This window comes from Fusarium tjaetaba (assembly GCF_013396195.1).
Source record: "Fusarium tjaetaba strain NRRL 66243 chromosome Unknown NRRL66243_c0000178, whole genome shotgun sequence".
Taxonomy (NCBI): Eukaryota; Fungi; Ascomycota; class Sordariomycetes; order Hypocreales; family Nectriaceae; genus Fusarium; species Fusarium tjaetaba.
The window spans coordinates 53,175-80,897 of record NW_023501374.1 but is presented as its reverse complement, the minus strand read 5'-3'; the positions used below and the strand labels follow the sequence as shown (position 1 = coordinate 80,897).

General features: G+C 48.9%; 10 protein-coding genes across 10 annotated transcripts; 3 read left to right on the top strand and 7 right to left on the bottom strand.

The window, feature by feature from the left end:
• Positions 1-729: 729 nt before the first annotated feature.
• On the bottom strand, positions 730-2,383 carry FTJAE_8326 (pantothenate transporter liz1; the record flags this gene model as incomplete). The annotated part of the gene is made up of 3 exons (XM_037355130.1): positions 730-1,912; positions 1,967-2,025; positions 2,072-2,383. 3 exons carry the CDS (start codon positions 2,381-2,383, stop codon positions 730-732), a joined length of 1,554 nt encoding a protein of 517 aa, XP_037204627.1.
• A 1,278-nt stretch (positions 2,384-3,661) lies between these two features.
• Positions 3,662-3,871, top strand: FTJAE_8325 (uncharacterized protein; the record flags this gene model as incomplete). The annotated part of the gene is made up of 1 exon (XM_037355129.1): positions 3,662-3,871. One exon carries the CDS (start codon positions 3,662-3,664, stop codon positions 3,869-3,871), a length of 210 nt encoding a protein of 69 aa, XP_037204626.1.
• A 690-nt stretch (positions 3,872-4,561) lies between these two features.
• Positions 4,562-6,738, bottom strand: FTJAE_8324 (uncharacterized protein; the record flags this gene model as incomplete). The annotated part of the gene is made up of 2 exons (XM_037355128.1): positions 4,562-6,464; positions 6,524-6,738. 2 exons carry the CDS (start codon positions 6,736-6,738, stop codon positions 4,562-4,564), a joined length of 2,118 nt encoding a protein of 705 aa, XP_037204625.1.
• A 3,198-nt stretch (positions 6,739-9,936) lies between these two features.
• FTJAE_8323 (uncharacterized protein) lies at positions 9,937-10,485 on the bottom strand (the record flags this gene model as incomplete). Its single annotated transcript, XM_037355127.1, has 1 exon — positions 9,937-10,485. The coding sequence occupies one exon, from the start codon at positions 10,483-10,485 to the stop codon at positions 9,937-9,939; it is 549 nt and encodes a 182-aa protein (XP_037204624.1).
• A 1,015-nt stretch (positions 10,486-11,500) lies between these two features.
• FTJAE_8322 (uncharacterized protein) lies at positions 11,501-13,468 on the bottom strand (the record flags this gene model as incomplete). Its single annotated transcript, XM_037355126.1, has 1 exon — positions 11,501-13,468. One exon carries the CDS (start codon positions 13,466-13,468, stop codon positions 11,501-11,503), a length of 1,968 nt encoding a protein of 655 aa, XP_037204623.1.
• A 1,311-nt stretch (positions 13,469-14,779) lies between these two features.
• Positions 14,780-16,057, top strand: FTJAE_8321 (UDP-glucose 4-epimerase; the record flags this gene model as incomplete). Its single annotated transcript, XM_037355125.1, has 1 exon — positions 14,780-16,057. The coding sequence occupies one exon, from the start codon at positions 14,780-14,782 to the stop codon at positions 16,055-16,057; it is 1,278 nt and encodes a 425-aa protein (XP_037204622.1).
• Positions 16,058-16,975: 918 nt separating this feature from the next.
• FTJAE_8320 (family oxidoreductase) lies at positions 16,976-20,040 on the bottom strand (the record flags this gene model as incomplete). The annotated part of the gene is made up of 5 exons (XM_037355124.1): positions 16,976-17,623; positions 17,676-18,180; positions 18,796-19,101; positions 19,151-19,637; positions 19,683-20,040. The coding sequence occupies 5 exons, from the start codon at positions 20,038-20,040 to the stop codon at positions 16,976-16,978; spliced, it is 2,304 nt and encodes a 767-aa protein (XP_037204621.1).
• Positions 20,041-20,235: 195 nt separating this feature from the next.
• Positions 20,236-21,726, bottom strand: FTJAE_8319 (uncharacterized protein; the record flags this gene model as incomplete). The annotated part of the gene is made up of 1 exon (XM_037355122.1): positions 20,236-21,726. One exon carries the CDS (start codon positions 21,724-21,726, stop codon positions 20,236-20,238), a length of 1,491 nt encoding a protein of 496 aa, XP_037204620.1.
• Positions 21,727-22,159: 433 nt separating this feature from the next.
• FTJAE_8318 (alcohol o-acetyltransferase 1) lies at positions 22,160-23,729 on the bottom strand (the record flags this gene model as incomplete). The annotated part of the gene is made up of 3 exons (XM_037355121.1): positions 22,160-22,206; positions 22,254-23,635; positions 23,683-23,729. 3 exons carry the CDS (start codon positions 23,727-23,729, stop codon positions 22,160-22,162), a joined length of 1,476 nt encoding a protein of 491 aa, XP_037204619.1.
• Positions 23,730-26,079: 2,350 nt separating this feature from the next.
• On the top strand, positions 26,080-27,597 carry FTJAE_8317 (lysine decarboxylase; the record flags this gene model as incomplete). Its single annotated transcript, XM_037355120.1, has 2 exons — positions 26,080-26,933; positions 26,988-27,597. The coding sequence occupies 2 exons, from the start codon at positions 26,080-26,082 to the stop codon at positions 27,595-27,597; spliced, it is 1,464 nt and encodes a 487-aa protein (XP_037204618.1).
• Between the last annotated feature and the right edge of the window lie 126 nt (positions 27,598-27,723).

Genomic DNA, 27,723 nt, shown 5'->3' with positions numbered 1-27,723 from the left:
TGGTATCTCAATGCTGGACCACGAAACACATGTTGCTTTATAAGTCTTCATCGGCATTTTGTTTTAGTAATTATCCTCTGGATTAAGTCTGGAAATCTTTCAGTTGCTGGGCCTCGAAACCGACTGAAACGACTGCTTCTGCTGAAGTCGATGTCGTGTCGATTCCACAGAACACTGATTTGAGTTACAGTGAGAAGGATATGACTAAGGAGTGCGGAGGGATAAAAGGAAATATCTTATGGCTTAGTCGCTTTAGAGAAGCTGTGTTCTTCTGATATTGATGCGTAAACCCAAGCAGCTCATACTCCCGCAATGTCCAAAACATCCAATACTTTGATAATAGCTGTAGCATTCCTATGCATGCTGTTATTTCTTGAAAGTCGTCTGTTATGTTCGCATCATCTAACGTAAAGTCTGTAGAATCACTGTGATCAACGTGACTTAGCCGACATGCCTGCGGGCGTTATGTTACACTTGGACCTGGTCGAATTAAGCTTATTTCTTAACCGACCAGTCTCACAGGTTTCATCTAATAGAGTTCATGTAGCTAATTACTTCTTTAGGAAGGAGCATGAACGTTGGCATTCTTTATAGACATGCGTTATTATGTTTGCTATGGCTTCTATCCGATCATATTTGTACTGGAGCAAGATACTGGGAAATTTGCTGTGCTGAGTCGTCGAGGGTATATCTTAAACTGAATTATCTACAAAGAACGACAAGATACTTCTACTGGTTGACCTTTGAAACCACTGAATCTGCAGTCTTCTCTCCATGCACTCCCTCTCGATCACTTGCTCCATCACCGATACTTCCAGAGCTCTCCTCATCAGACACTCTCGAGTCGATCGCAGTACCCTCAAAACCACCTTTGACAAGCTGGGGGTTTCTACGAGCCCACCATAGCAAGCCAAGTTGCACGAAAACCGATGCAAAAGACATTGCTGTAGCCAGTGGAAATCCAATAGGATATTGTGGTGCATCTGCCACTCTGAAAGCACGAAGGGGAATCGTTGCATGGCCGATATACACAATCATAACCGTGAGTGCAACAACAATTGCTCTCGCTTCTGGCTCCTTTCGCATAATTTCCGCAAACCACGCCATCAGCGATGGAGCTCCGGCGTTGGCAGCGTAGGTCATGAAGTAGAATGCCATAACAACCTTCTGATCTGAGGGCCAAGCACAGAGAACGCAAAGGAGGACACCAAAGGAAAATGTAGATCCAGTACTGATCTGCCATCTCCAGTGTTTCCAGTCCGACAAGCCGTTTAGGATAAGATTGGAAACAATCTGCAAAGCATAACCGCCTAGGGGAAGGACGTTGACCTGGTATGTGCTATACATACGGTTCCCAGCTTCATCCTTGAGACTTTCGATATAAAGGACAAAGTAAGAAGTCGCACGGTGTGCCCAAGCACTCAGCGCAAAGGCCACGAGGAAGAAGTACGTCACAGGATGAACGATCAACCTGCGCAGCTTCTGCTTCAAGATAGCCGGAGGAATAAGTTTCGACGTATTCGCGCCAAAGCCCTCCATACGCTCACGAGAGAATCTCTTCTCATCCTCCGTCAACCACTTGGCACGCGTGTACGCAGGCGTATCAGGAATAATAAAGAAACCAACAATCCCCTGAGCAATGGTGATGACGCCCGAAACAATGAACAGCCACTGCCAGCCGGCGATTCCATGAGCGCCGTTTAGGTTACGGTACAGAGCTGCTTGGAGGGCACCGAGAAACATGGCTCCTGCGACGTCGGAGACGTTGAAGCAGGCGATTCGGAAGGCGAGTTCTTTGGGGGTGTACCAGTTGAAGATGAGGGAGACGACGCTGGGCCAGAATACGGCTGAGAAGAGACCGAGGAAGAAGCGGAGGGCGTAGACGGTTGTTGCGTTCTGGGCTTTGCAGGTGCTGTTGTCTATGTAAGTGGACCATGATCACATAGGCGTATGATTAGAGACTTACACGATAACAAAGAGACCCCAGATGATCTCGCAAGTTGGTAAAAACAGAGATGGACGAACCTGAACTGATTAGCGTTACTTGCAGTGCTGAGTTTCTTTCACTCACCCTCGTCTGTGCCAACTGCCCAGGAACAAGACCAATGGCATATCCAATAGAGAAGTAGGTGTTGAAAAAGACCAGCTCATTACCGTACAGACCCAAAGCTTCTCGCATTCCAGAAACATATGCCTGAGTCGTTGCAGACTGATCCATCTCCTTCATGATACCAGCAATAAAAGTCCACGTCAGAAGAAGACAATCAAGCTTGAGAATCAAGACATGTCTAGGATTGCGAAAATAAGGTATCGCTTTAGAGATATGTTTAAAGATGCCCGTTTGAGGAGGATATGTCACAGTCTCAGCTGTATCTGTCGCCATGATCACAGCTATCTCTCAAAGAAATGAGTATATAAACTGATAACAAACAATTCAAAAAATCCATTAACGAAAAGACGGCTCAGGTTATATACCATCACGACCCTGTCTTCACATCACCAAACCATGACAGATGTGAAACTCGAGATAGGAATTTAGCGGGTCACTCCCGCGTCTGCAGTTCTCGCGTCATTCGCCGCCTAAAGAACGACATTCTCCCAAACGGGCGATATCCGTCGGCCAAGACCCGACGCTTGCAGGTTAAGCTTATATCTTTATTACCTGCGATTATGTGCTTTATTATCATGCGACCGTCTGCTCAGATCTATACCTGTTTCACGGGAGGAGGCGGTCCGACTGCGAATGTGAAGGCCTGACTGTGAAAATTAACGGATCTGGTAATTCTGCCGTGTTGTGTGTTTATCTCTTACAAGTGGGGGGACATGGTGTAAGCGAAAAATTATTGCCAAGAACAGGTATGTCGCTTGATATCGCGAGATTGTTCAGGGTTGTGTAGATAAACTCGCGTCCGAGTAAGAAGATGATAAAAGCTGATTGGACCCGAAGCACTTCAAGCTATTGCAGCATCGCAATACTACGGCATTGGCGTAGTCGATACAATGACGGGCATGGCTGCTTCAATCAGATCATCATGATAACAAAGTATTTTATCTTCAAGGGCGTAGAGCCTCACCAATGGTCCAACAGTAAGGCGAAAGTGCAAGTTCTTGTTGTTAGCTCGGATCTTCAATCTTCGTGGCCATCGATGTACAATGGAGACATAACTCATCATATATCCAAGAAGCATATTTTGAGGCCCCCCAGGCTGTGCACTACTCGCATCTCATAGGTAGCCTACTTGCACTTTGCAACACCACTACAAAGAATCGCCTATAGAACCTCGCCCATTTGAAAGTGTAGCTGTAATAGTTGCGCCACAGCGTAGACTATCACGCCCGGTTGATATGTGAAGCCGTAGCTATACCGGGCATCGGCCGATCACAGAGCGGCATCCATCCCGAACCGATTTCTATAAAGTGAGGTTCCTCTTCCTCGCGCAACACGAAGATATTGCTATCACTCATCCCTTCTGTATGTTTGTCATTGCCCATGTATTCCTCTTAAGAAGATATTAGCTAACACTACTGTCTTAGAAGTCAAAGAGCCTTGACTCGAAAAATACTCCGTTATTTACGTTGATAAACCGTCATGTACGTCCCCTTTTGTCCTATGCTCTGAATCTATTGAAGCCCCAGGCTGACTGGAGCTAGTCACACCAAGATGTCTTCAGAATGGACGCCTGAATACCAGAAGGAGGATAATGGTGCTCCAGTCTATGATCAAAAAGAGGAGCAGCCTGGTCCAGCATATGAGGACAACTCCGCTGAGGTTGCTTTCGAGGGAGGTAGCGATTCTGGAAGTGGCTGGAATACCGATGAAGCAAACGAGAGCTTGTCTGACAGCTCGTCCTCTGGTGGCTCCTCTTCTTAGCTGAGGCGCTTGGGAGTCTTTTGAGAAACATGATACATTCTTGTACATGAGGTAAAGGGTGAGAAGAAACAAATGTTATGTATGCATCAGGAGTGAGTGTAGTGCAGTGATAGATGAACCCCATGCTTTTGAAGGTCACGTCACCGGAAGCTGCATTCTTGTCTTGCCAGGCTTGGAAGACTTAGAAAGTTTAGCCTAAGTTTATGAGAGTCTTTGCTGATTTTGGTTTAGCATCCTTTTGTAAAGTCTCATGTTTCCTTGCTCTCTAGGGCTAAGTAATCAACATGGCTGTGAGTCTCATGCGACATCCATAAGGAGAGTCACATTCTTTACATGTTTCAAGGTTCGTCATCTGCATCGCGGTGACTGAGACATAAACAAGGCAAGAGTCAAATGAAACAGAGCATACCAAGCATGAGCCAAAACAAACAAGAAGCAACTGGGCAACATAATTGTCAACAGGTTTGAAGTCACAATGCAGGAAATGATAGTTGAAAGCAAAAAAGAGCGTCATTATTAGTTGACTACAGATAGGCTATTCCCCTAAACCCCAGTAGAATTGAAACTGCATTAAGTCTAACTACAAAGTCAGTGGCACAAGACAATGCCCCCATTTGTATAGTGGATCTTCCCAAAGAGAAAACCAGAAAGGAAGGCAAACAAGATTAGAAACTACTCAAAGCGAGTCGCTTAGAGAAGAGCGGCAACAGCAGCGAGGAGAGCAAGGGCGCTGACGGCCTGCTTGCCAGCGCTGCTGACGGTGACGGGGACGGTGGAACCGCTCTCGCCCTTGGAGCCGGAGCCCTCGGAGCCGGAGCTGCCCTTGGAGCCGGATCCCTCGGAACCGGAGCTGCCCTCAGAGCCAGATCCGCCGTTAGAACCAGAGCCACCGTTGGAGCCGGAGCCGCCGTTGCCTCCGTTTCCACCGTTGCCTCCGCTGCCACCGTTACCTCCAGAGCCGCCGTTACCACCGTTGCCTCCGTTACCACCGTTTCCGCCGTTTCCGCCGGAGCCACCGTTGCCTCCCTTGGAGCCACCACCGTTGGTAGGGCAGGTATCCTTGGTGCAGCTGGGGACCTCAGCCTCGTGGCACTCAGCGGGGGTACCCCAGGTGTTCTCCCAAGGCTTGTAGACGATGTCACCGCCCTTGCAGACCTCACAGTCAGCGGGGACGAAGAAGTTGTCGTGGTTGTACCAGTCCTTGCACTCCTCGGGCTTGTAGACAGTAAGACCGTGGCAGCTGCCGTTGGAGCAGTACTTGGGGACGTATTGAGATCCACCCTGGCAAGAGCAGGCCTCAGGGATGTAGACGATCTCGCCGTCGCAGTCCTCACCGGGGTAACCAACAAAGATGAAGACAACCTTGGAACCACTGCCGTTCTCGGGGTAGCACTTGCCGTTGGTGCAGACGTAGATGGCAGTGACGGTCTCAGTGGAAGTGGCAGTGGCATCAGAGATGGTGGTGGTGAAGGTGGTGGTCAGGGTAGACTGGTCAGTGACGGTAGCAGTGAGGACATCGGTGACGGTGACATCAGGGCCGTTGACAGCGACGTAGACAGTGAGGCGGATGGTGTTGGAGATGGCCTGGCGGGCCTGGATGCGGCTGCGGCGAGTAAGAGGAGCATCGCCACCACAGAACTCAGAGTCGTCACCGGGGCACTCGATGTCACACTGGTCAGAGTCGACACGGCTGGTGTTCTCACCGTCGATCTCGTCACCGGCATAGCAGTCCTCATCGTGGACACCAAAGTAAGCACGGCCCTCGGCAAGGCTGGCGCAGAGGTTGAGATCCATGGAGCCAGAAGATTGAAGGAGCTCGAAGGTAGGGAAGCCCTCGGTGGAACCGACACAGCCGAAGAAAGCAAAGTCAAGGATAGAGCCGGGGAAGCCAGGAGCAGATGTAGCAGAAGAAGTGGCCTCAGTACCAGTCTCAGTACCAGTCTCGGTGCCGGTTTCGGTGCCAGTGGGCTGGATGGTCTCGCCCTCAGAGTTGGTGGTAGCACCCTCGGAGTTGGTAGCAGCGCCAGTCTCAGTCTCAGTGCCAGTCTGGGTGCCGGTAGGGAAGACGGTCTCACCCTCGCTGTTGGTGGTGGCACCCTCAGAGTTGGTAGGAGCGCCAGTCTCGGTGCCAGTAGGCTCGATGGTCTGACCCTCAGAGTTGGTGGTAGCGCCCTCAGAGTTGGTGTTGGTAGGCTCAGCAGTGCCAGTGGTGTCAGTAGAGTCGCCACCGCCGTTACCGCCGCCAGGGTTGCTGGATCCAGGGGGACCGGCAGCAAGGTTGGAGACCTCGAGCTTGGAGGAGGAAGCACCACAAGACTGAACGAACTCGAGGGTGGGGGGGCTGCCAGTGGAAGGTGTGCTATCAGAAGACTTGGAGCCAGATCCGGTGGAGAGACCCTCGGAGAAGATGCTCACACCGTCGGAAGTGACATCAAGAGTGCAGTCGGTCTCAGCACGCTTCTGGGTCTCAATAAGCTCGACGAGAATCTCGAAGAGGATGATGAACAAGTCTCCAGCGGAGAAGCTTGAGAAGACGTCGTTGGGGATGCCAATGGAGAACGAGGCAATGCCATTGGGACCAGCGATGAGGGAGCTATGGGCTGGTTAGAGTTTGAAACTAGGGAGCGGGCCGTTGTAGATGTAGAAACTTACATGGCGATGCTTCCATCAGCGCGAGTGACGAACGAGGCACCGGGTCCGAGTGTTGCACCGCCGAGGTCGACGGGCTGAGCAGGCTCAACAGAGCCGGTGGGAGCAACCTCCGAGGTGGTGGTAGCGGACTCAGTAGCAGGGATACTGGAGTTGGTGAACCGCTGACCCATGACGCTCGAGGCCGCAGCCAGGAGCAGACCGGTGGAGAAACGCATGATTAGGTAGGCTTTTTTGCTTATTGAGCGAATGTATTAAGTGAGTGAATGAATTTGGTTTTGTAAACGAATGGACCTGGTCCTCGATGGGAAGATTGAGAGTGAGGATGAGATGAGAATATTCTGGACAAGAACACCAGCCTCTATATATACAAGATTCTTGCACATCACTTCGACAATTCCTCACTCCATGGTATTTGGAGTACTCACCCTTGGGAATATTGGTCTCCTGCATGCAAACATTCCTCATCCACGGTTGCTAGATCCGAAAACATGCAAGGGCGATACCATCACTCCACCCGGTGTGGACCAAAAGAGAAAATGTCTCACCAGCAAAGGCACGATAAACCAGTCTAGACGATAGTATTCCATTCTTCAAGGTTTCTGTCTAGCTATTTGCAGACTACCGCTCGAGCTACGACTTTTTTTTTGCTTTCGTATTTTTGGAGTGTGTGTTTTTGGATGTTGAAGATATGGGAGCGGCCCCCTATGTCTCCCTTGATAAGGCAATTTCACCTACGAATTCCAACAACGCTTGTTTTTTGGTAAATAATACCAGTATAGAGAAATGCATAAGCTTAAAGTGTTACTTTGTTTTGCAAGGCGTACCAAACTTTTGTTGACCAGCCACACCAAGTCGTTATCAAAGCACCATTGCAATAAAGTTATAACCCGCATATAACCTGTCCCCGACGAGTGATAACAAGAGACAAGCCAAGATTTGCAAGAAATGTACAATACCTTAGTTTAAAGTCAAACAATCCTTCCCGCTTATCACATTTCCCCATTGATGCCCGTGACAACAGGCTATACTGGCAGTACCCCCTCATCTGGTGGCTTCAGCAACAAAATTTCAAAAGGCATGTTCGGGGCTCAGACACGGGCTGTCCAGTTAGGGGAAGAATGCGTGTCACAACTGCACCTAGACGAACACAGCCAGTGAGATACCTGTGCCTTGCAGGAGGTTCGGACGCGTAAGTGGTAATTTACAGTGTTTCTCCTGCAATTGCTTAGCTAGGTATGTGGCTGGGAAATTCTTGTGTGTGGTTGAATGCTGCACTTGCGATCCTGCCGTAAGCCCTTTTGGATTATTGTGTTTGAATGGTTGCGGAGAGATGGTGTGGTTCAGATTACCGGAAACAAGGAACCGGCGATGGAGTCATTTGGTCATGTCTTGGTCTAACATAGTGTGTTGTCTCCAACGATCGAGTGGTGGATGCTTGTCATGAGAGCTATGGAGTATCGATCGGGTTCATTGCCAAATACTATCGTACAACGGTTCTACGACTGTTCATAATACCAAACCAAATAACAGGCCCAAGCTTCATTATTTACTCCGGCTGGTGACATGCATACAATACCATGTTCTGCACATTGAGATCTGGATGTCACTGATGCAAGGGCAAAAGAAATTCCGTGATTATCGACGGGAATCTACCCTACGCTAGTTATTTCAAGAAGACCGCAAGAGTGACAGCGCTTATTCTTTAGCGTTGGGGACTAAACGGCAGCCCAGTTGAGCGCCGTTTGCGGCTTGAACGTTTGGTGGAGCGTTGGAAAGCGTTGGGACTCGTTGGTGTTAGCGCGTCTAAATCACGTCAATCACTCGAAGCAAGGTTTTGTGTTATCACGGTAATCTTCGGATCCGGAAGTCAATTTGCATGTGCGGAATAGAGCCTAGTGATGGGTGCTTACACCTTGATGATTACTCAAGTCGTGATGCTGATTATTAGTTTTGTTAAGCTTATGGGCTACCACTCGGCAACCTGTTGTTCCGTCGTATAGCAGATGTGAGGAATGGGACGAAAGCATGCAGTGAATTGCCCGACCTGTACAGCCCTGTAACCCGCCTATCACAGTAGCATAGGATCGAAGTGAAATGCCCGCCTGCAGGATCTCCCTTTTCAACCCCCAGTCCCCTCCAGCCTTGTAAGGTGCACCTAGCGCCCGAAATCGCACGGAGATCAAACAAAACACACAAAACCCGCAGTAAATAAAAATTCCCCTGCATCGGCCAGCCCTTCATTTCTTGCACATAGGCGGGAATGCATGATATTGTGTCTCAGGAACAAGCTTTGGCTCCCGAGTCCGAGGCTAATTGGCGAACAAGAGAGGTGGTGAGACACTGCAAGGGTGGCCCCCCCCCCCTATGTCAAAGGAATGTGAAGCTGGGGAGAAAGAGGGGGGGAGGACGATTGGTGATCGTTGGAATGGGGTTATGAGATGTCTATGACGATGGGAATAATTGGGGATGATCTAGGGGCAGATTGGGAGAATGCGGAGATAGGAGAAGGAGGCTCTAACAATTACTGAGACATTCTCATCTTGCCTGCGTTTTGCTTGTTTACAATACTAACTTGGAGGAGAGCTCACTGTTGCTAATCGCGACAAAATGAACACTATGCAGTTGTTTTACCGGACATTTTTGCAGTATAAAAAAAGAAAGCTATAAGTAAATGTGCTATGGTAATTAATAGGACACGTTCTGGCTCACCCGGGGAACAACTCGAAGTGACTATTGAGCTACAGAGAATTAATTAATTGATCGATTGCTTCAAAGTATCAAGATTACCCTGTACTCCAACATGGTGTGACATTGTCTTGGAAGCGCGGATATCCGGCAACAGACTCTTGTCAATGACGAAAGTTGATCGCACTTCATTCTTCCAAAGGATCCTTCAAATGAAGCATTTTTGGGCAAGATTACATCCAAAAGCGGCGATATGTTGTGAGCACGAATCCCTCTTATCTTGCTTTGCCGACCCGTCTTCCCGGATTCACATCGCAAACGGCCTCGTGGAATTGACTTTTGGACTGTTTTCCTTGGCAAGCCATTTCCAGTTCGACACATGGTCTACACATGGATTCAATGACGTCGCACGACGTTCCACTGCCTGCGTTCCATTCATCGATCACGATTAAATTTAGTCTGTTTATCGCTTACAAGTGGAGGCTGCACGAGTCACGACAATGGGGTAAACAAGCTGGGGGGAGAGCAATTTGTATATCAAGCGATAGACTGCCAATTAAAGTGTACATTTCCATTTTCCAAAGCACATGAATCCAATTATGATATGATATCCATCAATATTTTACGCACCGCCCAAATGCTAGATGCACGCAAACATTATTTGATCCGTTTCCAAATTATCGACATAGAATGACCGAAGCAATAACATCCCAATGGTAAGTAGCTGCTTACAGCTGGAAAGCACCAGCAGCCATGGATGAGAAGAGCAGAGCACCAATGGCAAGGCCAAGGGTGTTGATGCTAGACTTGGGAGCGAAGCCAACAGCAGCGTTTCCACTCTCAGTAGAAGTCTCTGAGCTAGAAGAGCTGGTACCAGTGCTGGTAGAAGTACCAGAAGCAGTACCAGTAGAGCTCTTGTCATCATCGTCCTTATCATCGTCGCCGGAGATGACGCTAGCCTGGGCGGTAGCGGGGACGTCGGCGTCCTTTGTCTTTGTGGTCTTCTTGCTGCCGCTGCAGAAGACGTCGGCGTCGGGGGCGCCGTTGGCGAAGAGGCACTTTGCGAGGTCGCCGATAGTCTGGTCGAGGGCGACGCAGTAGAGGCCGCAGCCGTTGTAGTAGCTCACGATCTTGGCGTCACCACAGCACTTCTGCATGATCTCGGTGTGGTTGGCCTTGAAGGGCATGGCGCAGGTGTTGTCCTGGTTGGGGGTGTCATAGAGGTTTGTGCAGGCCGTGGGGACGGCGCTGGCGGTGCTGAGGGTTGTGGAAGACATGATGACGGGTTGTGTTTGTGTGTAGAAAAATAGTATATTAAAAGTTGCAAGAATAGATAGCGATTGTAGATGAAGAAAGAATTAACGAATGTTGGGTTTTGGTGATGGTGATGGGAGGAACAAGAAAAAGTTACGCGTCGGCTGAGGGATGGGCTTAGCATGGGACGGGCCAGTTTTTGTCTCTGGCTAGAGGCCGCTAGGACTCGCATTAAGGGGTTAATCCGGGGTCTTGGCCTATCAGCATCGCCACTCCAAATTTAGCAGCATGAGCTAAGGCTCGTATCAAGTGTAAGGATCCATCCATTGTGAGGAGGGAGGATCCAGTTGCTAGGCAACTTGGGAAAGGATCAGAGGCGGGTTTTTGCACAATGGACATACGTAAGCGGAGGAAATCGTTATGAAGACCATTAACAACTCTCCATCGGATGGAGTTGATGTTGATATAGTAGTGACTCTGATGATGGTGATGGTTGATGGTTGATGCAGCTGAAAAAGGCAAATTGGTATGATGTAACGGGACCACTTCCCGCTCTTGGTGGGCATGGAAGATCAGATCAGTTCGGAAATTGGCTGCATCATGCACAGACGATGGAAAAAAGTCAACCAACTTGGAAGCCTGATGGAAGCCTGACAGCGTTTTTGACGTGACGCCATATTGAACGCAGTGACATGTTTGGGGTAACTCTATAGAAACATCCCGAAAAGTTGAGTTAAGAAACGAATAATTGATGGTAACCGAGGAAGCTATTGGAAGCGTGGAGATTGCGATCGCTTACCTTCGAACACGGTGAAACTGCTAGCCTTGTATAAGCGATGCTTATATCATGTGACAGTCACGAACTGCAGCGTGGACTTGAGATCGATATCATTTAGATCGTAAGTAACATTTAAAGAAATATTATTTTATTACATCGCCAGCTGCGCGGTAGTGGCCACACACTGTTCCAAGTTCGATGTCTTTTACTCGGCCAAATTCATTCTGTGTATAGTCAACTCCACGAGCATCACCTCCCCATCAAGATGATCCAACCGCTGCCATTCCCAATTCATCAGCTAGCATCTTCTCCTTCTCATCCGCCAACCAAGCAGGATTTGTCTCAAATCTTGGGTCCAGCCAGAAACAAGCTTCATCTCCATCCTTGAGCATCTTTCGAATAGGTTTCGCTCTAACATGTCCCCCAATATAAAACAGCGCCCATCGAACAGCACCAAAGACTGACACAAAACTGTACAGCTGCTTGTAAACAGGATAAGTGGCGATAGTGACAAGCCCAATTCGCATATCAGGACGGTGCCAGCAACTGAGATAGTTGTAGAGAAGGGGAGGAAGACAGGCGACAAAGGCAAGACCGAAGAAAAAGATCCAGTATTCTTTATGTGCGCCGAGAGCGACCAGGACGGGAATACGAACCCAGTCGATGACTAGACAAGCGAGGATGTAAAGAAAGAGACCCTTTTGCATAAGAACTCCTTGGATGGTTCGTTGACCGTTCATGCGGAATAGGTGACGCATTATCTTCCAGATAAGACTATGTCTTCCCATTTCCCATGACTTGATCCTCTGCTTGCACCAGTTCAGCCCCGGACCAAGCACTGTAGCCGGAACTTCCGTCGCAAGCGTGACCTGCGCATCAAACGCAATGCCCTTCCCAAGGCGCATGATAGAGAACCCAGCATTCGCATCTTCCGCAATAAAATCCATAGGATGATACTTCGAAAGCAGCTCAACGAATATATCGCGATCAACGAACCACCCAGCCCCGTGGGGGAAGTTAACACCACATGTACGATCCTCAGCGAGTTTGACAAGACCAGCCATGCGGTACTCACAATCTTGCCATGAGACCATACCTAGGGGGATGTTACCATCTGCATCAGTGCCTGCTAGAGGAAACGCAACGGCGCGGAGATGGTCGTTCATGAGATGAATTGGATGGCGGTAGTTTTCGGGGAGGGAGACGTCGTCGTCTGTTGTTAGGATGTATTTGTAGTTCTTGGCTGCTAGGGAACCGACGAGTTGAGCTGCGTTTTTTGAACCGATGGGGGACCAGATGTAGACGAGGTCAGGATGCAGATTCTTGAGCCAGTGGCGGAAGGAAAGGTCTTGTGGATGGCGAGATCGGCCGTTATCGATGATGAAGATGTCTTGGGGTCTGAAATGGGGGTATGCGGATTCAATCACCTTTCGTAAGGCTTCGCGGTCTGAGTTGTGGCAAGGAATTACAAAGGCGGTTTCCCAGGCCTCCGTGACGGTCGCCACCACGCCTCGCTCTAGATCGCCAGGGCTCTTCTCATCCAAAGTCTCCTGCATAACCGGAGAAGAATGCGTCTTGGGAGGGTTGTATGGTGGAACTCTCGCAATAGATAAGATTATAAGAAACATAAGAGGTTCAAGAGTAAGAACAATAACGAGAACAGGCAGCATATAGCTTCGCGTCTGAGCAATGGCTTTTCCCATCCAACCAGTGAACCAATTCGATATAACAAGCGCAGCAACACAAGAACAGACGAATGCAAGGGCAGCGCCTTTCTTGAGCGTCATGGGGTAGATGTACTCTTTCGGGTGGATGAGTTCCCAGAAAGCCTTGAGTGAGAACTGATTATTCAACGAACGCCAGAATCTTGTCCATGGTGATGGCTTCTTGGTAGATTTAGGGCGAAGAAGATTGCTGGCGGGTCTTTCGTCGGAGAAGCTGCTTAGGGAGGAAGTGGAAGGACTGTAGATGCCTACTTTGCGAGCGCTTCGGTCTGAGGATATGGCTGGTGGTGGGGTGGATATTGGGCTGATGGAGGGGCTTGGTGGGGGAGTTGCGAAAGGGTTATTAAGAGAGTGTGTAGAAGGGCTGACGGGGAAAGTTGAATAAGGCTGATTTGGGTGAAGGTCTGGGACTGAGGGGTCTAGTCTGGCATTGCAGGGGAGAGTTAGATCTTCATATGAAGGATCTTCAATGCTCCTAAAGGGATTGTTGCTTTTGATAGCCATCTAAACAAATGTACTTCTCAAGTGTGATTATAGAAAAGGTAGGTAAGGAGAGGAGAAGACTGAATAGAGAAAAGAATCAACCAGTGGAAAGAGAGTGACAATATCCAAGAGCACGAGAACTTGTAAATTATCCCACAATAAGACTACCTAATAACTAAAAAGAAACCGAAAAAACATCCCCATCGGCGAACTTTTCCAAAAAAAAGAATTACCAACAGCCTTCATCTTTCCAGCAAAATCGTACGACGAGAAAACATCAAGAGCCGCACTTGCGGATGAGCCGAGGGTATCACAGCTGAACCGCAAGCTCTCCAGATCGGTCAGCATTGCCAAAAGCAGCAAATGCAGACTAGATCACGATGGGTTTTCCGGCAAGTTGAATTTTGCCAAAACCCCCCGATCGGTAAAGTGGGCAAAAGATAAAGTTTCAACGTCTGTCTAGGCCTGAAACCACATGGCGAATCCACCTCGCTTATAACCTTAGCCTTGTTCCCCGGGATGCCCGGCCGTTGAAGAGGTAAATTATCCACCTTCCGAAAGTACCGAGGAACGACGGAATCATGGAGAGCGGATTATTAACGGCTTTTTTCTTTTTCTTCTCTTCATCGGGTTTGGCTCGTGGTGAGGATCTGATTAAGAGTACATACGTCATCGTTTGCTTGAACAATATCTGCTCTTTCGTTGGTACATTGAATCCTTCCAAGTTGAAATACCAGTTAAATTGTCTTTAAAAGAGAATAACTAGCGTAATAAAGTCTTGATTTTTGCAGTTTACAATGACGCAGACTAAGTTCTTGATCATGATAATCGTTACGTCCTATTCCCAGACAAGGCATTAACAAAGTGACTAAGTGGATAAGCCCGTCAACATCACGAGATGAACGTGCACGCTGTTAGTGCAAACGGAACGGTACCGCAACGCATCTAGAACATAGGAGTAGAGGCCTCTGACGTCTGTATCACCTGTTTCATCCGTTCTGTTCGAGGCCGCTATCCCAGTTTCGAGTTACGAACTTCGATTTGCGCTGAAGCTACGATACGATGGGGTTCTCAGTCAGGCTGTGGAATCAATGAAAATTTTCTCGTTGTTAGAAGTTTTAGTCGGAGCTGTTGAGGAAATTGTTGCTGTTCGGCGTTGCTGTTCGAGGGTTGTTGTTCGAGATGGAGGTATATGAACCACTCTTGAGCCGCTTGAATTCAGGTTTGAAATAAGGAGCACCACTTGCACCAGGAAAAGTTCTTGCGTTGGCTGTCAGTTCAGTTATACCGTATACCCAATCTGTGTCTCCCTTTCTTCTCCCCGTCTTCATCATGGATTCCCTTGTACTGTCCTCAGGCACTACAACCCCACTCACAAGCACTGCCCAGTCATTGAAGTCATCTTCCCGACCAAGCACTCCTGCAACTGAAAAAGACATCCTCTTCAGTCGTCCCCCCTCTCCCACCCGTACAACCCCAGATGAGTATGTCCTCGTCGTCGGTGGCCTTGGCTACATCGGCAGCCACACAACCTGGGAGCTCCTCAAAGATGGAAGCAATGTAGTTGTCATTGATAACCTCAGCAATGCTTTTGTTCATGTTCTTGATACACTTAATGACATGACGGACCAACGCTTCAACATGAGTCGTCGTCGTCCTGAGCTTCACTTCTACGAGGCGGACTTTCGAGACGATGCTAAGATCCAGGAGATTCTGTCTCGTTACTCCTCCCCTTCTGGGTCACTTATCAAACGAGTTATTCACTTTGCTGCTTACAAGTCTGTCTCGGAAAGTATTGAGCAGCCACTCAAGTACTACGACAACAACGTCGGTGGACTCATCAGATTCTGCAACACTTTATCAAACTTCAACATTAAGAACCTCATCTTCTCATCGTCAGCTACTGTATATGGCTCACTCGCAGATGCTGGTGGTCGGTTGGTCGAAGAGTCTTGTGCTCACGCTACAACGGAGTGGCGCGATGCTAGCGGCAAGGATCAAACAACTCTTCAGGGGTGCACGGGTCTCACGAATCCATACGGACGAACGAAATGGATCTGCGAAGCTATCCTATCTGACTTGGCTGTTGCGGATCCAGAGTGGACCATCACGGCCTTGCGATATTTCAACCCTATTGGTTGTGACGAGTCTGGTCGGTTAGGAGAAGATCCCCGTGTTGCACCAACCAACTTGATGCCCGTCCTCCTCAAAGTCATGCTTGGCGAGATCGACCACCTGCAAGTGTTTGGTACAGACTGGGACACCCGGGACGGAACAGCTATCCGAGACTTTATCCACGTATCTGATCTCGCCAGGGGTCATCTTGCCGCCCTTGCGGTGAAAGAAGGCCAAGGCTTCCAGACTTTCAACATTGGTACTGGGACTGGCCAGACGGTCTACGAGGTTGTTGAAGCTATGAAGACCGCTTCAGGGAAGGACATCCCCATAGTGAAAGTGGGACGCCGTCAAGGTGACGTGGGAGTCTGTGTCGCTGACCCCGGAAGGGCCATGACTCAACTGGGATGGAAGCCCCAGAAGACATTGCTTGACAGTTGCCAGGACCTGTGTAGATTTCTGGAGGCGAATGGGACCAAGATTCAGCCGCAGTAAACAGACTAACGTTAAAAGGATATGGTTTGGGGCAGGGTACTTTTGTTGGGCCTTATAGATCGGGGACTTTTTTGTCTCACATTGTTTTATTCTTTCTTGTATGATTATGTTTCAGCTGGTCTGAGTAAAATAGAGTTCACTAGAGAGGCGGGTTTAGTAAAAATAGAACAGTCAAATCGGCGTTTTGAAACATTTTATCATTTCCAACTGTTTTTATGCAAGGGTTCCAGATCTAACTTCGGCGATTTTGATCACGCCCTCCACTCTCCAGCTGAGTCCGCATACACGAGTACCCTTCTAGGTATAGGTTGTGATCGAGACTCTTGTCGTGGGTCCATGATCTAGATACCCATGGATGGAGATCTGGCGTCTGGACCACTTGTCGGTCCGCCAGCGTCCAGGGATCCCAATAAGGTTTTATCATGCATAAGGACCTTTGCGAAGCTGAGCTCAAGGGTCTCTTCGGTAATCTCCAGCCGCATCTCACCATGTGGAGCTGAGGGCGGGTTCAAGACCCATGAAAGCTGAGTTAGCCTGTGACGCGTATGCGGTTTTGCCAGATCGGTGTCTTTATAGGGGGAGAAAAGGAATCTAGATACCGGTTTACGGGATATAAGGCCGTGCGTGGGCCGGATATCTGGGGAAGTGGCTTCTCTTGGCATCGGCCTGTCCGGCTTGACTGACACTCTATCGTTGACTCGAAACCCCTGAGTAGTATCCAGCAAGCTTTGCAAGGAACATAACCATAAACAACAGGTCTTATCGATTATAGAATATTATTCTTATAAGCGATCAGAAAGTCTGTATTGCTCAATGTGTTATTAAGAGATCTTGGTAGTCAGTTGAAAATCTCAATGGCGAGCTTTTGAGAACGTGGCCGCCTTTGCCAACGACGATAAGTCTCTGTCACGCTGATGGCTATCCTTTGTTCCTGGATCTGTATGAATTCCTGTCAAGCTCTGCCAAAATTTCCGTCTTCACGTCCTGAACTGCCCAAGAAATTTCCACCGCATCCCTCATCATCTGTACAACATCCTCTTCGGACAAGCCACACAACTGTCTTGCAAGCAGCATATTATGCATAATCCACGCGCCCTCCATGAATGGAGGGTCATCGCTAGAAATGCAAATCTTGACACCTACATCAATCAACGTCCGCATACGCCGTCCAATTTCCTCAAGATTGAAGCGCCGCAGATAAGCCCAAGGACAGATTGTCATGCCGATACCTTGGCTCGTGATAAGCTCTAAGGGCTCTGGTTTGTCTGCTGCGTTTAGGCCGTGGTCAATGCGATGTGTGAGAATTCCCTCTGAGGGCGAGATGAGCTGGTGGATGTTCTGATATGTGTCTTCCTGACCGACATCGCAATGCGCTGTGATTTTGAAACCATCCTTCTTAGCCTGCTGGAAGACTTCCTTGAATAGAACAGGAGGCCGTTTGTGTTCGTTTGAATCGAGACCAATACCAATAATCATGTCTCGATATGGAAGCGCTGCTTTATAGTGTTCCATCGCAGAGTCTGGGGATTGATCGCGAAGAAAGCACATGATCCAAGCGGCTTTGACCTAGCATTCAGCACTTTAGACTTGTACATCAAATCCAAGGTATGACTCTTACATTTAGGGTCCTGGCTGCCTCGTTTTGCGCATCACGAAGTCCTCCCATCATATCATCCCAAGAAACACCACGGCTGGTATGTGCCTGCGGGTCAAAAAACACTTCACAATATCGCACATTCATCTCCGAAGCGCCTTGAAAATACGCCATTGCGACGTCATAAAAGTCCTGTCGCTTTCGGAGGACATCGTGGCTAGAATAGTAGGCTTCGAAGAAGGTAGGTGGGATCAGAGACGGATCGAGATGTTCGTATTGGTGTCGCTGGGAAGATGATATGATGGATGCGTAGGCTTTCTTCAGGTCATCCAGAGATTTGATGATGGGCTTGTTCTTTCCCATGCGCACTTCTAATCCATTTATTTGGGCCAGTTTCCATCGAAGCTCTGGTGTGATCATTCCATCGATGTGGATGTGCATTTCGACCTTGGGGATCTGTCGTATGAACTCATCGTTCGTTGCTAGCAGCTCCTCCTTCAGCCTCTGCCGTTCTTGTGACGTAAGGAGTCTATTAGTGATGTCCATCTTCGCTTGAACTTTCTTCTAAGCCCAACCTACAGGTTTAAGGGTCAGAAAGACGCTCACCGAATTGCTCTGTGCATGCTGAGAGGATGAGTCATCGCAGGCAGTGCGAGATTGCGGAGAGCGGCGTCTGCCGCGGATAAGCTTGAACCTCCGATCTAGTCTTGGCCAAGCGATGGGGATTAGCCACGCCTGTCGGACCTATATATATCCTACTTATGATATAGTAAGTCTTTTATTTGGGTTATATTGGTACGCTTCTCAGCTTCATGAATGTAGGTTTCGTCGATAAGATCTCTAATCTTGCGCAGGGCATCAAGAGCGACTGAGTTAAGGTGGTTTTGGTAAACAGTTCCTCAGTAAATCATCATTGACCAAGTTCACTCCATGCCTCTATCTAGCCTTGTTGCTAGCACTACGAATATATGGCTCCAGCGGAAACACCTGTGCATCTGGAGTCACACCCTCATACAGTTCTGCCCACCTCTCACGCAGCGGCTCCGGAGTCTCCCAAGCATTTTCAGGGTCTCTCAACCATAGACGGAGAAGATGGCGCCTTGCATAGTCAGCTCATATTCAGTAATTTGAGGACTAGACTTACTGATGCGTCGGCGAGTCGGTGAATGCATCTCGAGCGTGGAATACGGCAAGGTTGTTGATGAATTGCATATCGCCTTTTGCAAAGTTTGTTGAAACGCTTAGTTGATCCCCCAAGAAGTGAAGTGCATCGAGTGCTTCGGCTTGAGCTTCTGAGATAGGTGGGATGTCGTGACTCCGTGGCAGTGCACCGAATCCAACAAAGTATCGGCGAGCGTACTGCAGGGCAACTCTCTCAGGTAGTGTATCGGTTGCCTTTTGATGATAGAGAAGCGGCCGAGTCGTAAACTTCTTATTCGGGTTTGCGAAGCTGAAAGTGTCAATCAACAGACCATTAAACATCATCAGAGTCTTCTTACTTCTCAACATCCCAAGTCTGCGACAAGGTATGAATCAAATCAGGCCTCGTTCTCGCCAGCTCATTGTAAACCCTCCACGTACTCGCAATCCTACTCGCACCGCCCTCCAGCGCCGTCTCTAGACAGAACAGCGACACAATATCACCCGAATCAGTATGAAAGACCTGTCTGTCAGTAGTATAAGCTGGACTTCCGATCACGCTTTTATCTTGACCAGCGCTGAGATCCTTGACGTGAGTGAGGACAACGTCGGCGGGTTTGCCGTCGAATTTGCTGTCCTGACGACCGCGCTGTGATGCGATGTGTGATGAGATGCCGACGTAGATTATTGCGTTTTCTTCGCGGGTGTAGTTATCTACGTTGACGCCGCGGATGACGAAGAAGCCGTGGCCTTTGTGTAGCTCATCGGATAACTTGCGGAGTTCTGAGTGTAGCTTGGGTAGAGGGAATGTCTCTGTCGAGATGTGTCCAAGTGAAAGGCCAAGATCTATTCGTGTTAGATGAGGGGTATGTAGCTGTCAATATCGCAGACCTTTGAAATGCCGCAAAGCCTGATCAATCTCGCCGAGCTGTTCCTCAGACAATTTAAAAGTCCAGTCATAACTTTGGCCAACTGAGTCGCCTTCCCAGACAAGATCTCCCGTCAATTGCTTTGGGAAGCCATCCGGGACCGAAGCCGGAAGGTTCCCCTCTTTGAGTCGCTTGGCTGTTCTGGCTTGGTAGTTTTCGTAGTTTGGAGCGTAAGCAATATCTGGCTGACCGGGCGGGGGTGCCGCAGTGACAGTTGTTGTAAAAGACATGATGTTGACGGTCAATGGGAAGTGATGTAGGATAGAGGTGTGAAGGACTCGCCATGATCGCCGGTAATAAGCAAATGGGTTGGAGGCCATTATTAATACGAGGCATAGCAAGTGGTGGTGGGATCTGCATAATGAGGTGATGCGTAACACTGATTGCACCATAGCACATAATACTCTCCAAAGTTATGCGAAAATGGAGAAAAGTTCAGTATGTAACCTTGCATGATGAGAGTTAATTGAAGCATATATCTGCAGTACTCGTTGGCTCTAATCATAGGAATACATTCACTCTCGGAACTCCTCCAACTCGGCCTTCCCATGATATAACGTCCAAGCCCATAGCGAATCCACAACCAGAATTGCCCCAAAACTGAACACAAGACTACCCCCAAACACAAACTTGTAATACCACCACGCGTTGCTGTCATTCAAGTCACTCACCTGACACACGATCGCCCAAGGCAGAACATACAGAAAATTGCTGGCGAGACTCTGATACAAATACCATCTCGGTCGCGTCGCCAGAAGGATCGTGGCAAGTTGAGTTGACATTGCGTAAAAGATATAACACCAGTCCAGACTTTGCCACATGTAAGCTGTGACCTCTGCGACTTCATCTGACCCGCTGATGTATGATGCAAAGGGCTTTGCTCCGAAGAGCGTGAGGAAGATGGCTATCGGGACCTCGAAAATGAGGGCGATAATTAATGATCTGAATGCTGGGCGCGCGATGCCACGAAGGTCTTTTGACGATGCTTGAGGCTTTCGTGTGCTGATGTCGACGCGTCTTCTCCAATCGCCCCAGTTGTGACCGATGAATTGCAGCGCAGTAGCCTCCAATGCCTGAACGGGAACCATGATTAGACCCCAACGGATGGTATTGAATACACCCCAAGCTGTAGCGTATACTGCACCTAGAGCCACGATGGTGCTGACCAGCCAGAGATACAAGGCGTTTCTGACAGCCGACTCGGTGAAGAAGATCAACCCAGGCGGGAGAAGGACTTTGAGTGCGTCAAAGCTTGGGCGTAGCTTCTCTTGAGGATCATGCGGTGTGTGCCTCTTGAATGACCAAGTATTCGACCAGAGGAAGTAAACAAGTCCTGCAAAAGCTGCGACAAGATTACACACCAGTTGGATCGTGCCTTGCATGTTGACAGTCGGGGTGAAGGAACCGACGTGAAACTTCGAAATGAGCAGAAAGTCGAGGATGATGTTAACGGCAAACTTGACGGTGCTTATCGCCAGTGGAATGTCAGGTTTGTCTAAAGCCCTCGTCGCTGTCGCCACTGCAGTCTCCAGCGTGCCGCTGAAAACGGTGAACGAAGCGATGCGAACATAAGTCAAACTCACATCGCGAACTTCCTCCGGCACAAAGCTATTCGCAAAAGACGAAGCAGCAGCAAGGAAGACAATACTCAATACCAACCCGATAACAGATTGGAACGCAATAAGGGTATGCGTCAATTGAAGACGCTTCCCCAGCGATCGCGAGGCCTTATCTCCAATGATAACCCACGCCGCTCTCGGCAATCCTTCATTCACTGCTTCCGACGCAGTATTCATGTACGTATACGCATCGGTGAGCACCACCATTGATGCATCAATGTTTGCGACCCATAGTTTGGATAAAGTGCCGTATAGAGCGGGGAGGATGAATGATGCGAGGTTGAAGAGGAGGGAACCAGTGTAGTGCGTGCGATGGAGGGATGATGATGAGAATGCGGAGGGGAGACGGCGGATGCGGCGGGTGATACTGTTGAGCATCTTCATCATTTCTGATGATCTCAGATCATTTTTGGAGAGATAAAGAGGAGTGTTTGTTGGTTTGGAGGAGCAGAAGGATGAGTGAGAGGGGAAATGGTTGTGTAACCGAAAATGAGGGAGAAAATACGACGTAGCGAGGTGCGAGAACCCCTCTTCAGCTGGTCGGCCTCCTGCATGAAAAGCGCAAGCACTCCTAACTAGCACAAGAAAGCTATCTTCATTGATAGAAGCGAAGATAACGAAGTCCTTGGCCGTTTTTGAGAAATAAAGTCAATATGAATGGCCTTGGTAACCTGCTGCGACGATAGCAAAATCAGAAAAGTATACGATCACTGATATCTGCCCCTCCTGGCCACAAATCGCCAGTCATCACAGAGGGTGTTGCCCGATATCTGAGAATTGCCTTCACACTACCCAGAGTAACCCCAAACTATCGAGGCAACTAGAAACCTCGATCGCGAGAGCGCTCTGAGACAAAGGCACAGATCGCTGTTCAGTTCATTCTAGATCTAGAGTCGACGAAATTCCTAGCTTACCGTCCTTCCCAAGTCCCAGCAACCACATTTCCAGGTCGTCTCTCACCCCCTGTACGAGTTCCGTCTCCAAGATTCCATCTTGCCATACAAAAGACACCATCATATCTCCGCCCTCAACGCTTGCAGCATTAACCGCCAGCGCAGAGCTAAAAACCGGCGCAAATTGGGCAAACATGATACTCTCCAATTCCCAGGGACCATTGGACGCCGGTACGGCGATAGAACCCAGATTGCTCAACGTCCATAGCTCCCGCCTCGGCTTTCCGTACCTCGCCTGGAAGATATCACGCCAGTCTCCAACATAACGGAAAAGATACGAGAACTCGTTATGGGGCATTGTGTCTGTTCTTCTCTTCATGTCCCGTCGCAGCTCGACCGCGAGCTTCCAGACGTTAGCATCACCACCCTGTCGAATCTTAGCCAGGACATCGGGCCCAAATTCCTGCGCGTGTGATGATGCGCACTTGGACATGTAAGTCTTGTTGAAGTGCACCTTTTCGGAAATCCACGGTCGTAGGCTGATAGCTGTGAGATTGACAAAGCCCTGTTGCTCGGTCAGTGGCGCGCGTCTCGCCAATGAGGTAGCGCAGAGTGCATTTAGAAGGTTTGTCATTGTAGTTTGTTCCTCGCGACACCTTCTAACTACAGCTTGAGTGACCACGGAACTCAGCGAAAGGTAGCGGATGTTGACGGCTTGAATGTCAGGGTTGCACGGCTTGCCCGCCCACTTCTGAAATGCGAAAGGTTTGACGCATGAAGGTGCATACATATTCCAGAGTTGGGATATTATCCAGGAGGTGTCTGCTGTGAAGTTGATGAGCTCTTCCTGTGGGTGAGGATAGTCGCGGAGAGGGTCAGTCAAGTTTACGATAAGACCTTTTTCCATCATCAGCACGACGGCGGGATCAGGATTGTTGAGAGCGTCAGTCAATGATATATGAAACTTTGCAGTGCTTTCCCCGTCGTAGATGGCGTGATGAACAGTCAAGCAAACTCGCAGTCGGCAGACGTTCCTATCCCCCAAGTTTGGTTCATGGAAGACCCGAACGTGCCAGCCCGGGCGCTTCGAAAGATCAGGCCATGGCTGCAACAGCAACTTTTCTAGATTCCTAGCCACTGAATCGACAGATGGTGCTTCCACCTCTTCAACCTGTTGAGAAAAGTCAACGGACGACAAGGCAACGAATTGTGGCTGTTTTGAATCTTCTCCAATGATTCCAACGCGCATTGCCGGCTGCTTAAGCATGACTTGGGCTACGGCCGTGCGTATCCAGTGTAACGTAGAGCCATTTTCGAACCTTGCCCTCGGAATGGTCAAGGTGGCGGTGTTTGCGATGCGGAAGTAGATCCCGAGCGCATGACTGGCGGTATATATGGATTCTCTGTTTGCAGTCAGCTCACAATAGCCCAGTATCTAAAATGTACCTACGATACGCTGCAGCTTCTGATGATATTGGTATCAGTCCTATTAGTCATGGCTGATCTTTGATGACGCGTTTATGCTTGTTGGAAAGAGAGACGTGCGGGATGGTAACCCCAGATTAAGCTCAGGTAGCTAATAAGACTCGGTTCACAAGGAAAGAGAAATGAAAACAAGAAGGGTGAGAAAAGCTGAACGAAGTAACATTTTCTGGTGCTGATATGATCTCTAGGCTCTATGATAAATTGTAAGTGAGCGTTCGTATTCGCATCTATCCTTGAGTTATGTCGAGGCTGCCGGCCATCCCGAGCCCCTCCTAATCCCACGCAGACTACGCCTAGCTTAGCCACTTAAAATGTACCATTTCCTACCGCAGTCGTGCTTTGTATACAACAACCAAGTATAGATCTAAGTATGTTCAATGGCCGAGGACGACTGGCTTGTGCAGGGATACTGATACGAGGCAGGTCAACCCTTTAATTGCAGCCATGAAAACAAGGCTCGGTATCTGACAAGAGACCAATACAGATTCAAAACTGAATTAATCTCGTTCGAATATTGCTCAGCGCTAGTTTCTGCATTACTCGCAAGGACTTCCTCTCCCGATCTTAAAGTTTCGGCAACATTATCTGTGTTTGCAGCCTAAAGCTTAACCTTGTAGGCCGCCATCATCCATAGCTAAAGCTTCGGCAAGGTTTACCGAGTGTTCTCGTTCGTCTATTGCCTGTTCTCCCGCGCATCACAGTGTTCCGCTGACAGCTCTATGACCCCATATGATGCCATGGCCTGGCATGTGAACTTTCTTGACGAGGGGGGGCGCGCCCATTCCATACTGTGAGCAGCAGCCTGGTTCCTTGTGCAGCTACTGCACAGGGGGCAACCCTGAATTATCTTCACGGCAATTTCAAGGTAGAAGTCGGGTTCAATGCCCCATATTGAAGGATACCAGGTGCGACCGGAAATGAATTCCGGAATACAAAAATACATAGCCCCCTCATCACATGCATCGGCGGAGTGTGTTCATGGCATCGGCAGTTGTAAGACGCGGTGCTTAGATGCTACCACACAATACTTACTAAAATGATATACAATCCCCTCCATCGCCTTCGCCGGCACTTAAGACTCCGAATCCTGCAGACTTTTGCCTGCCACGGATTGCCTCCCGGTGATGGTAACGCTCTAACCAATCGGCTTGCACCCCCTGATCTAATACCCCTGGCTACTCGGACACGTCCCGTGCCGAAAGCAACAAAGAAAGTCAATTTTGCAATGTCTTAACGAACACCTGGAATCAAAGCGGAAATGAGGCTCTTCCTTGCCAAGCCCCTTGCATCTAAGCCGCTGATGACCATCCTTGTTGAATGGACTGAACGCTCCGGCCACTTATATCCGGCTCTATCGCCGAGAAAATCCAGGCTTGATTCGTGTTACGGCCTACTAGCAGGCCTATAATATAGTATAATTTACCTACAAGTCCTGTCCCAGACAAATCCTTGAGTGAATACTGTGACAATCTAACCCGGGAATGCGAAAGGCGGAGTTATGTAAAACCAACACGGGGCCTAGATGAGCGCTCGCCAATAGCCTGGAAGCTTACAAGAAACCGGCCGCATGACATGTCAGTAGTGCGTCAAGTGCTGTGGCCATAGTCAGAGGCTGGGGCTATTGACGAAGTATACTTGCTGCTACCTCCTTAGGTGGAAGAAACGTTACAGATAGGGGTGGGATGTGAAGATATGTGAGTGTGAAAGTAGGGGTGAAACGGCCAGGCTTGAAGACCGACGACTTTAATCATGATCTGACCTACTTTGAAGGGTAGTTTACTAAAGCTAGTAGAGCGGAAGTTGGCCGAGCCAAACTCAACGCTGGCAGGCCCGCAGTCTAGGCCGATAGAATTGATTACTTTAGGAGTTGTGTAGGGTTTTTGGTGATATGATATGCATGTACAATGGGGCAAACATAGTATTTGTAGCACGAAATGGCTTGAGATTCTTTTACGATCAAACTTTAAACATAAGTTCTATTGCTGATGACCAACCTCTTTCGTTAACCTTGATGTTCAGTCTATCACACAAAGGCCTGCCTCGCTACCACCACCCTCGGCCTCGTATATGCACAATTTTGTCTTTTATAAACGGCCTAAGTTACTGCAGGCTTATGCGTGATGACAGGAATTCATCTGTACGCCTTGACTGTATCCTGAAACAAACAGGTTCGGGCTTACGTAGCTTTCTCCGTCAACGGCTCAGAACTCATGGCAGAGCAAGATATTTCCAGTGCGTACGGATATAAATATACGTATACTTCAGCGTGAAGTATGGTAGTCTATTTTCTATACGTGATACTCTCATACACACAACAATAACCCCATTCGTGCTACTAGCTTATCTTCATAACACCACCAGAATGGAGTCCATCAACCGATTCATGATTGGCGTTTTTGGCCCTACAGGCGCCGGCAAGACTAAATTAGGAGTCTCTGTAGCCAAGTCCATCTATGGCCAAGTCGTCTCAGTCGATAGTCTGCAGTGTTACTCCCCCGGGAGTATTGTCACTGCTAAGCCTACTACTGAGGAAACGGATGGAGTCGACCACCATATGATCGGATATCTGGAGGCTGACGAAGAGCCAACAAACTTTGTGGCAGAAGCAATCAACAGATTGGAGGAACTCCGTGACCATGGGGTTATACCTGTAGTCGTTGGAGGCTCAACATCGCTCACTTTGCCTCTCCTGCGCGATGCTTTGAACCGGGGATGGCGTATGGCTGCTATCAATCTGCTGCCTCACCAGTCTACCTATCTTAGCAACATCGAATCCAGACTGGACGACATGGTAGAGGCAGGCCTTTTGGAAGAGCTTTCAGGCCTGAAAGTCCTCGAAGACAAGCATCTGAACGGAAAGCCCGACTTTCACAGGGGTATTTGGAAGGCCATTGGCTATCGGGAGTTGTACCCATATCTGGCGGCTCGGAAAATGGACGTTCACTGTGATCAGCTTCTCAAGACTGGGCTAGCCTCGATGAAAGCAAACACCTTTCGATATGGGATTACGCAACTTGAATGGGTTCGCCAGGTACTTGGTCCGTTTCTCCACGCGGAGAAAATTGCCAACATGAGCCTTACGGTTGTTGACAAGACATCTTGGATCTCGGACGTTGAGAAACCTGCAATTCGAATGGCGAGCGATTTCTGCCATGCTTCAACTTCGATCAGTTTCCATTCTATCAGCGGATCAAAGCCTCGGGTCCTATGCATCTTGTAAGATGGCCTTATCTCCCATTGCTGGATGCAGAAAAAGCTGACTTTATTTAGTGGTGGCTCGTCATCTGGTAACGACCCGGCCCATATCGAAGCCGCCAAGTCTCTTGGCAGAGTCTGTCACGAAAACAACATAAAGATTGTGTACGGAGGCGGCACAACTGGAGTGATGGGCGCAATCGCAAGCACTCTCGTTGGCCTTTCTGGGCCAGATGCTGTGCATGGTATCATTCCAGAGGCACTGCTCAAATACGAAGCCAAAGAGTCGGGCAGACATCCCAAGGATCCTGCTTACGCCAGATACGGTAAGCAAACCGTTGTTAAGGATATGCATACTCGAAAGCGCTTGATGGTCCAAGAGGTGATGGAGGGGAGCGAGGGAAGTGGTTTCGTTGGACTGAGTGGTGGCTATGGCACTCTAGAAGAGCTCTTTGAGGTGATAACCTGGTATCAGCTGGGTATTCATGACCGTGGTATCTGTTTACTCAATACGGGCGGATTCTTCGACGGGCTCGTTGATTGGCTAGGCAACGTGGTTCAGAAAGGGTTCATCGGCCTAGAAGATGCTGCAATTCTTAGCATTGCCAGTACAGCCGAGGGGGTCGTCAAGTGCTTGGATCAGAAACCCGAGTTTTCTCGAAAGGGTGAACTAGAATGGGTTTAGATTACTATAGCCGTAACATCATATGCTTTGGCGAGGCCATAGCGGGATTTCCAAGTATTAGGGTACCACTCGGGCTGGAGATAACGTTACTACAGTCACGATGGGTGTCCCTCAAACAACCTTGTC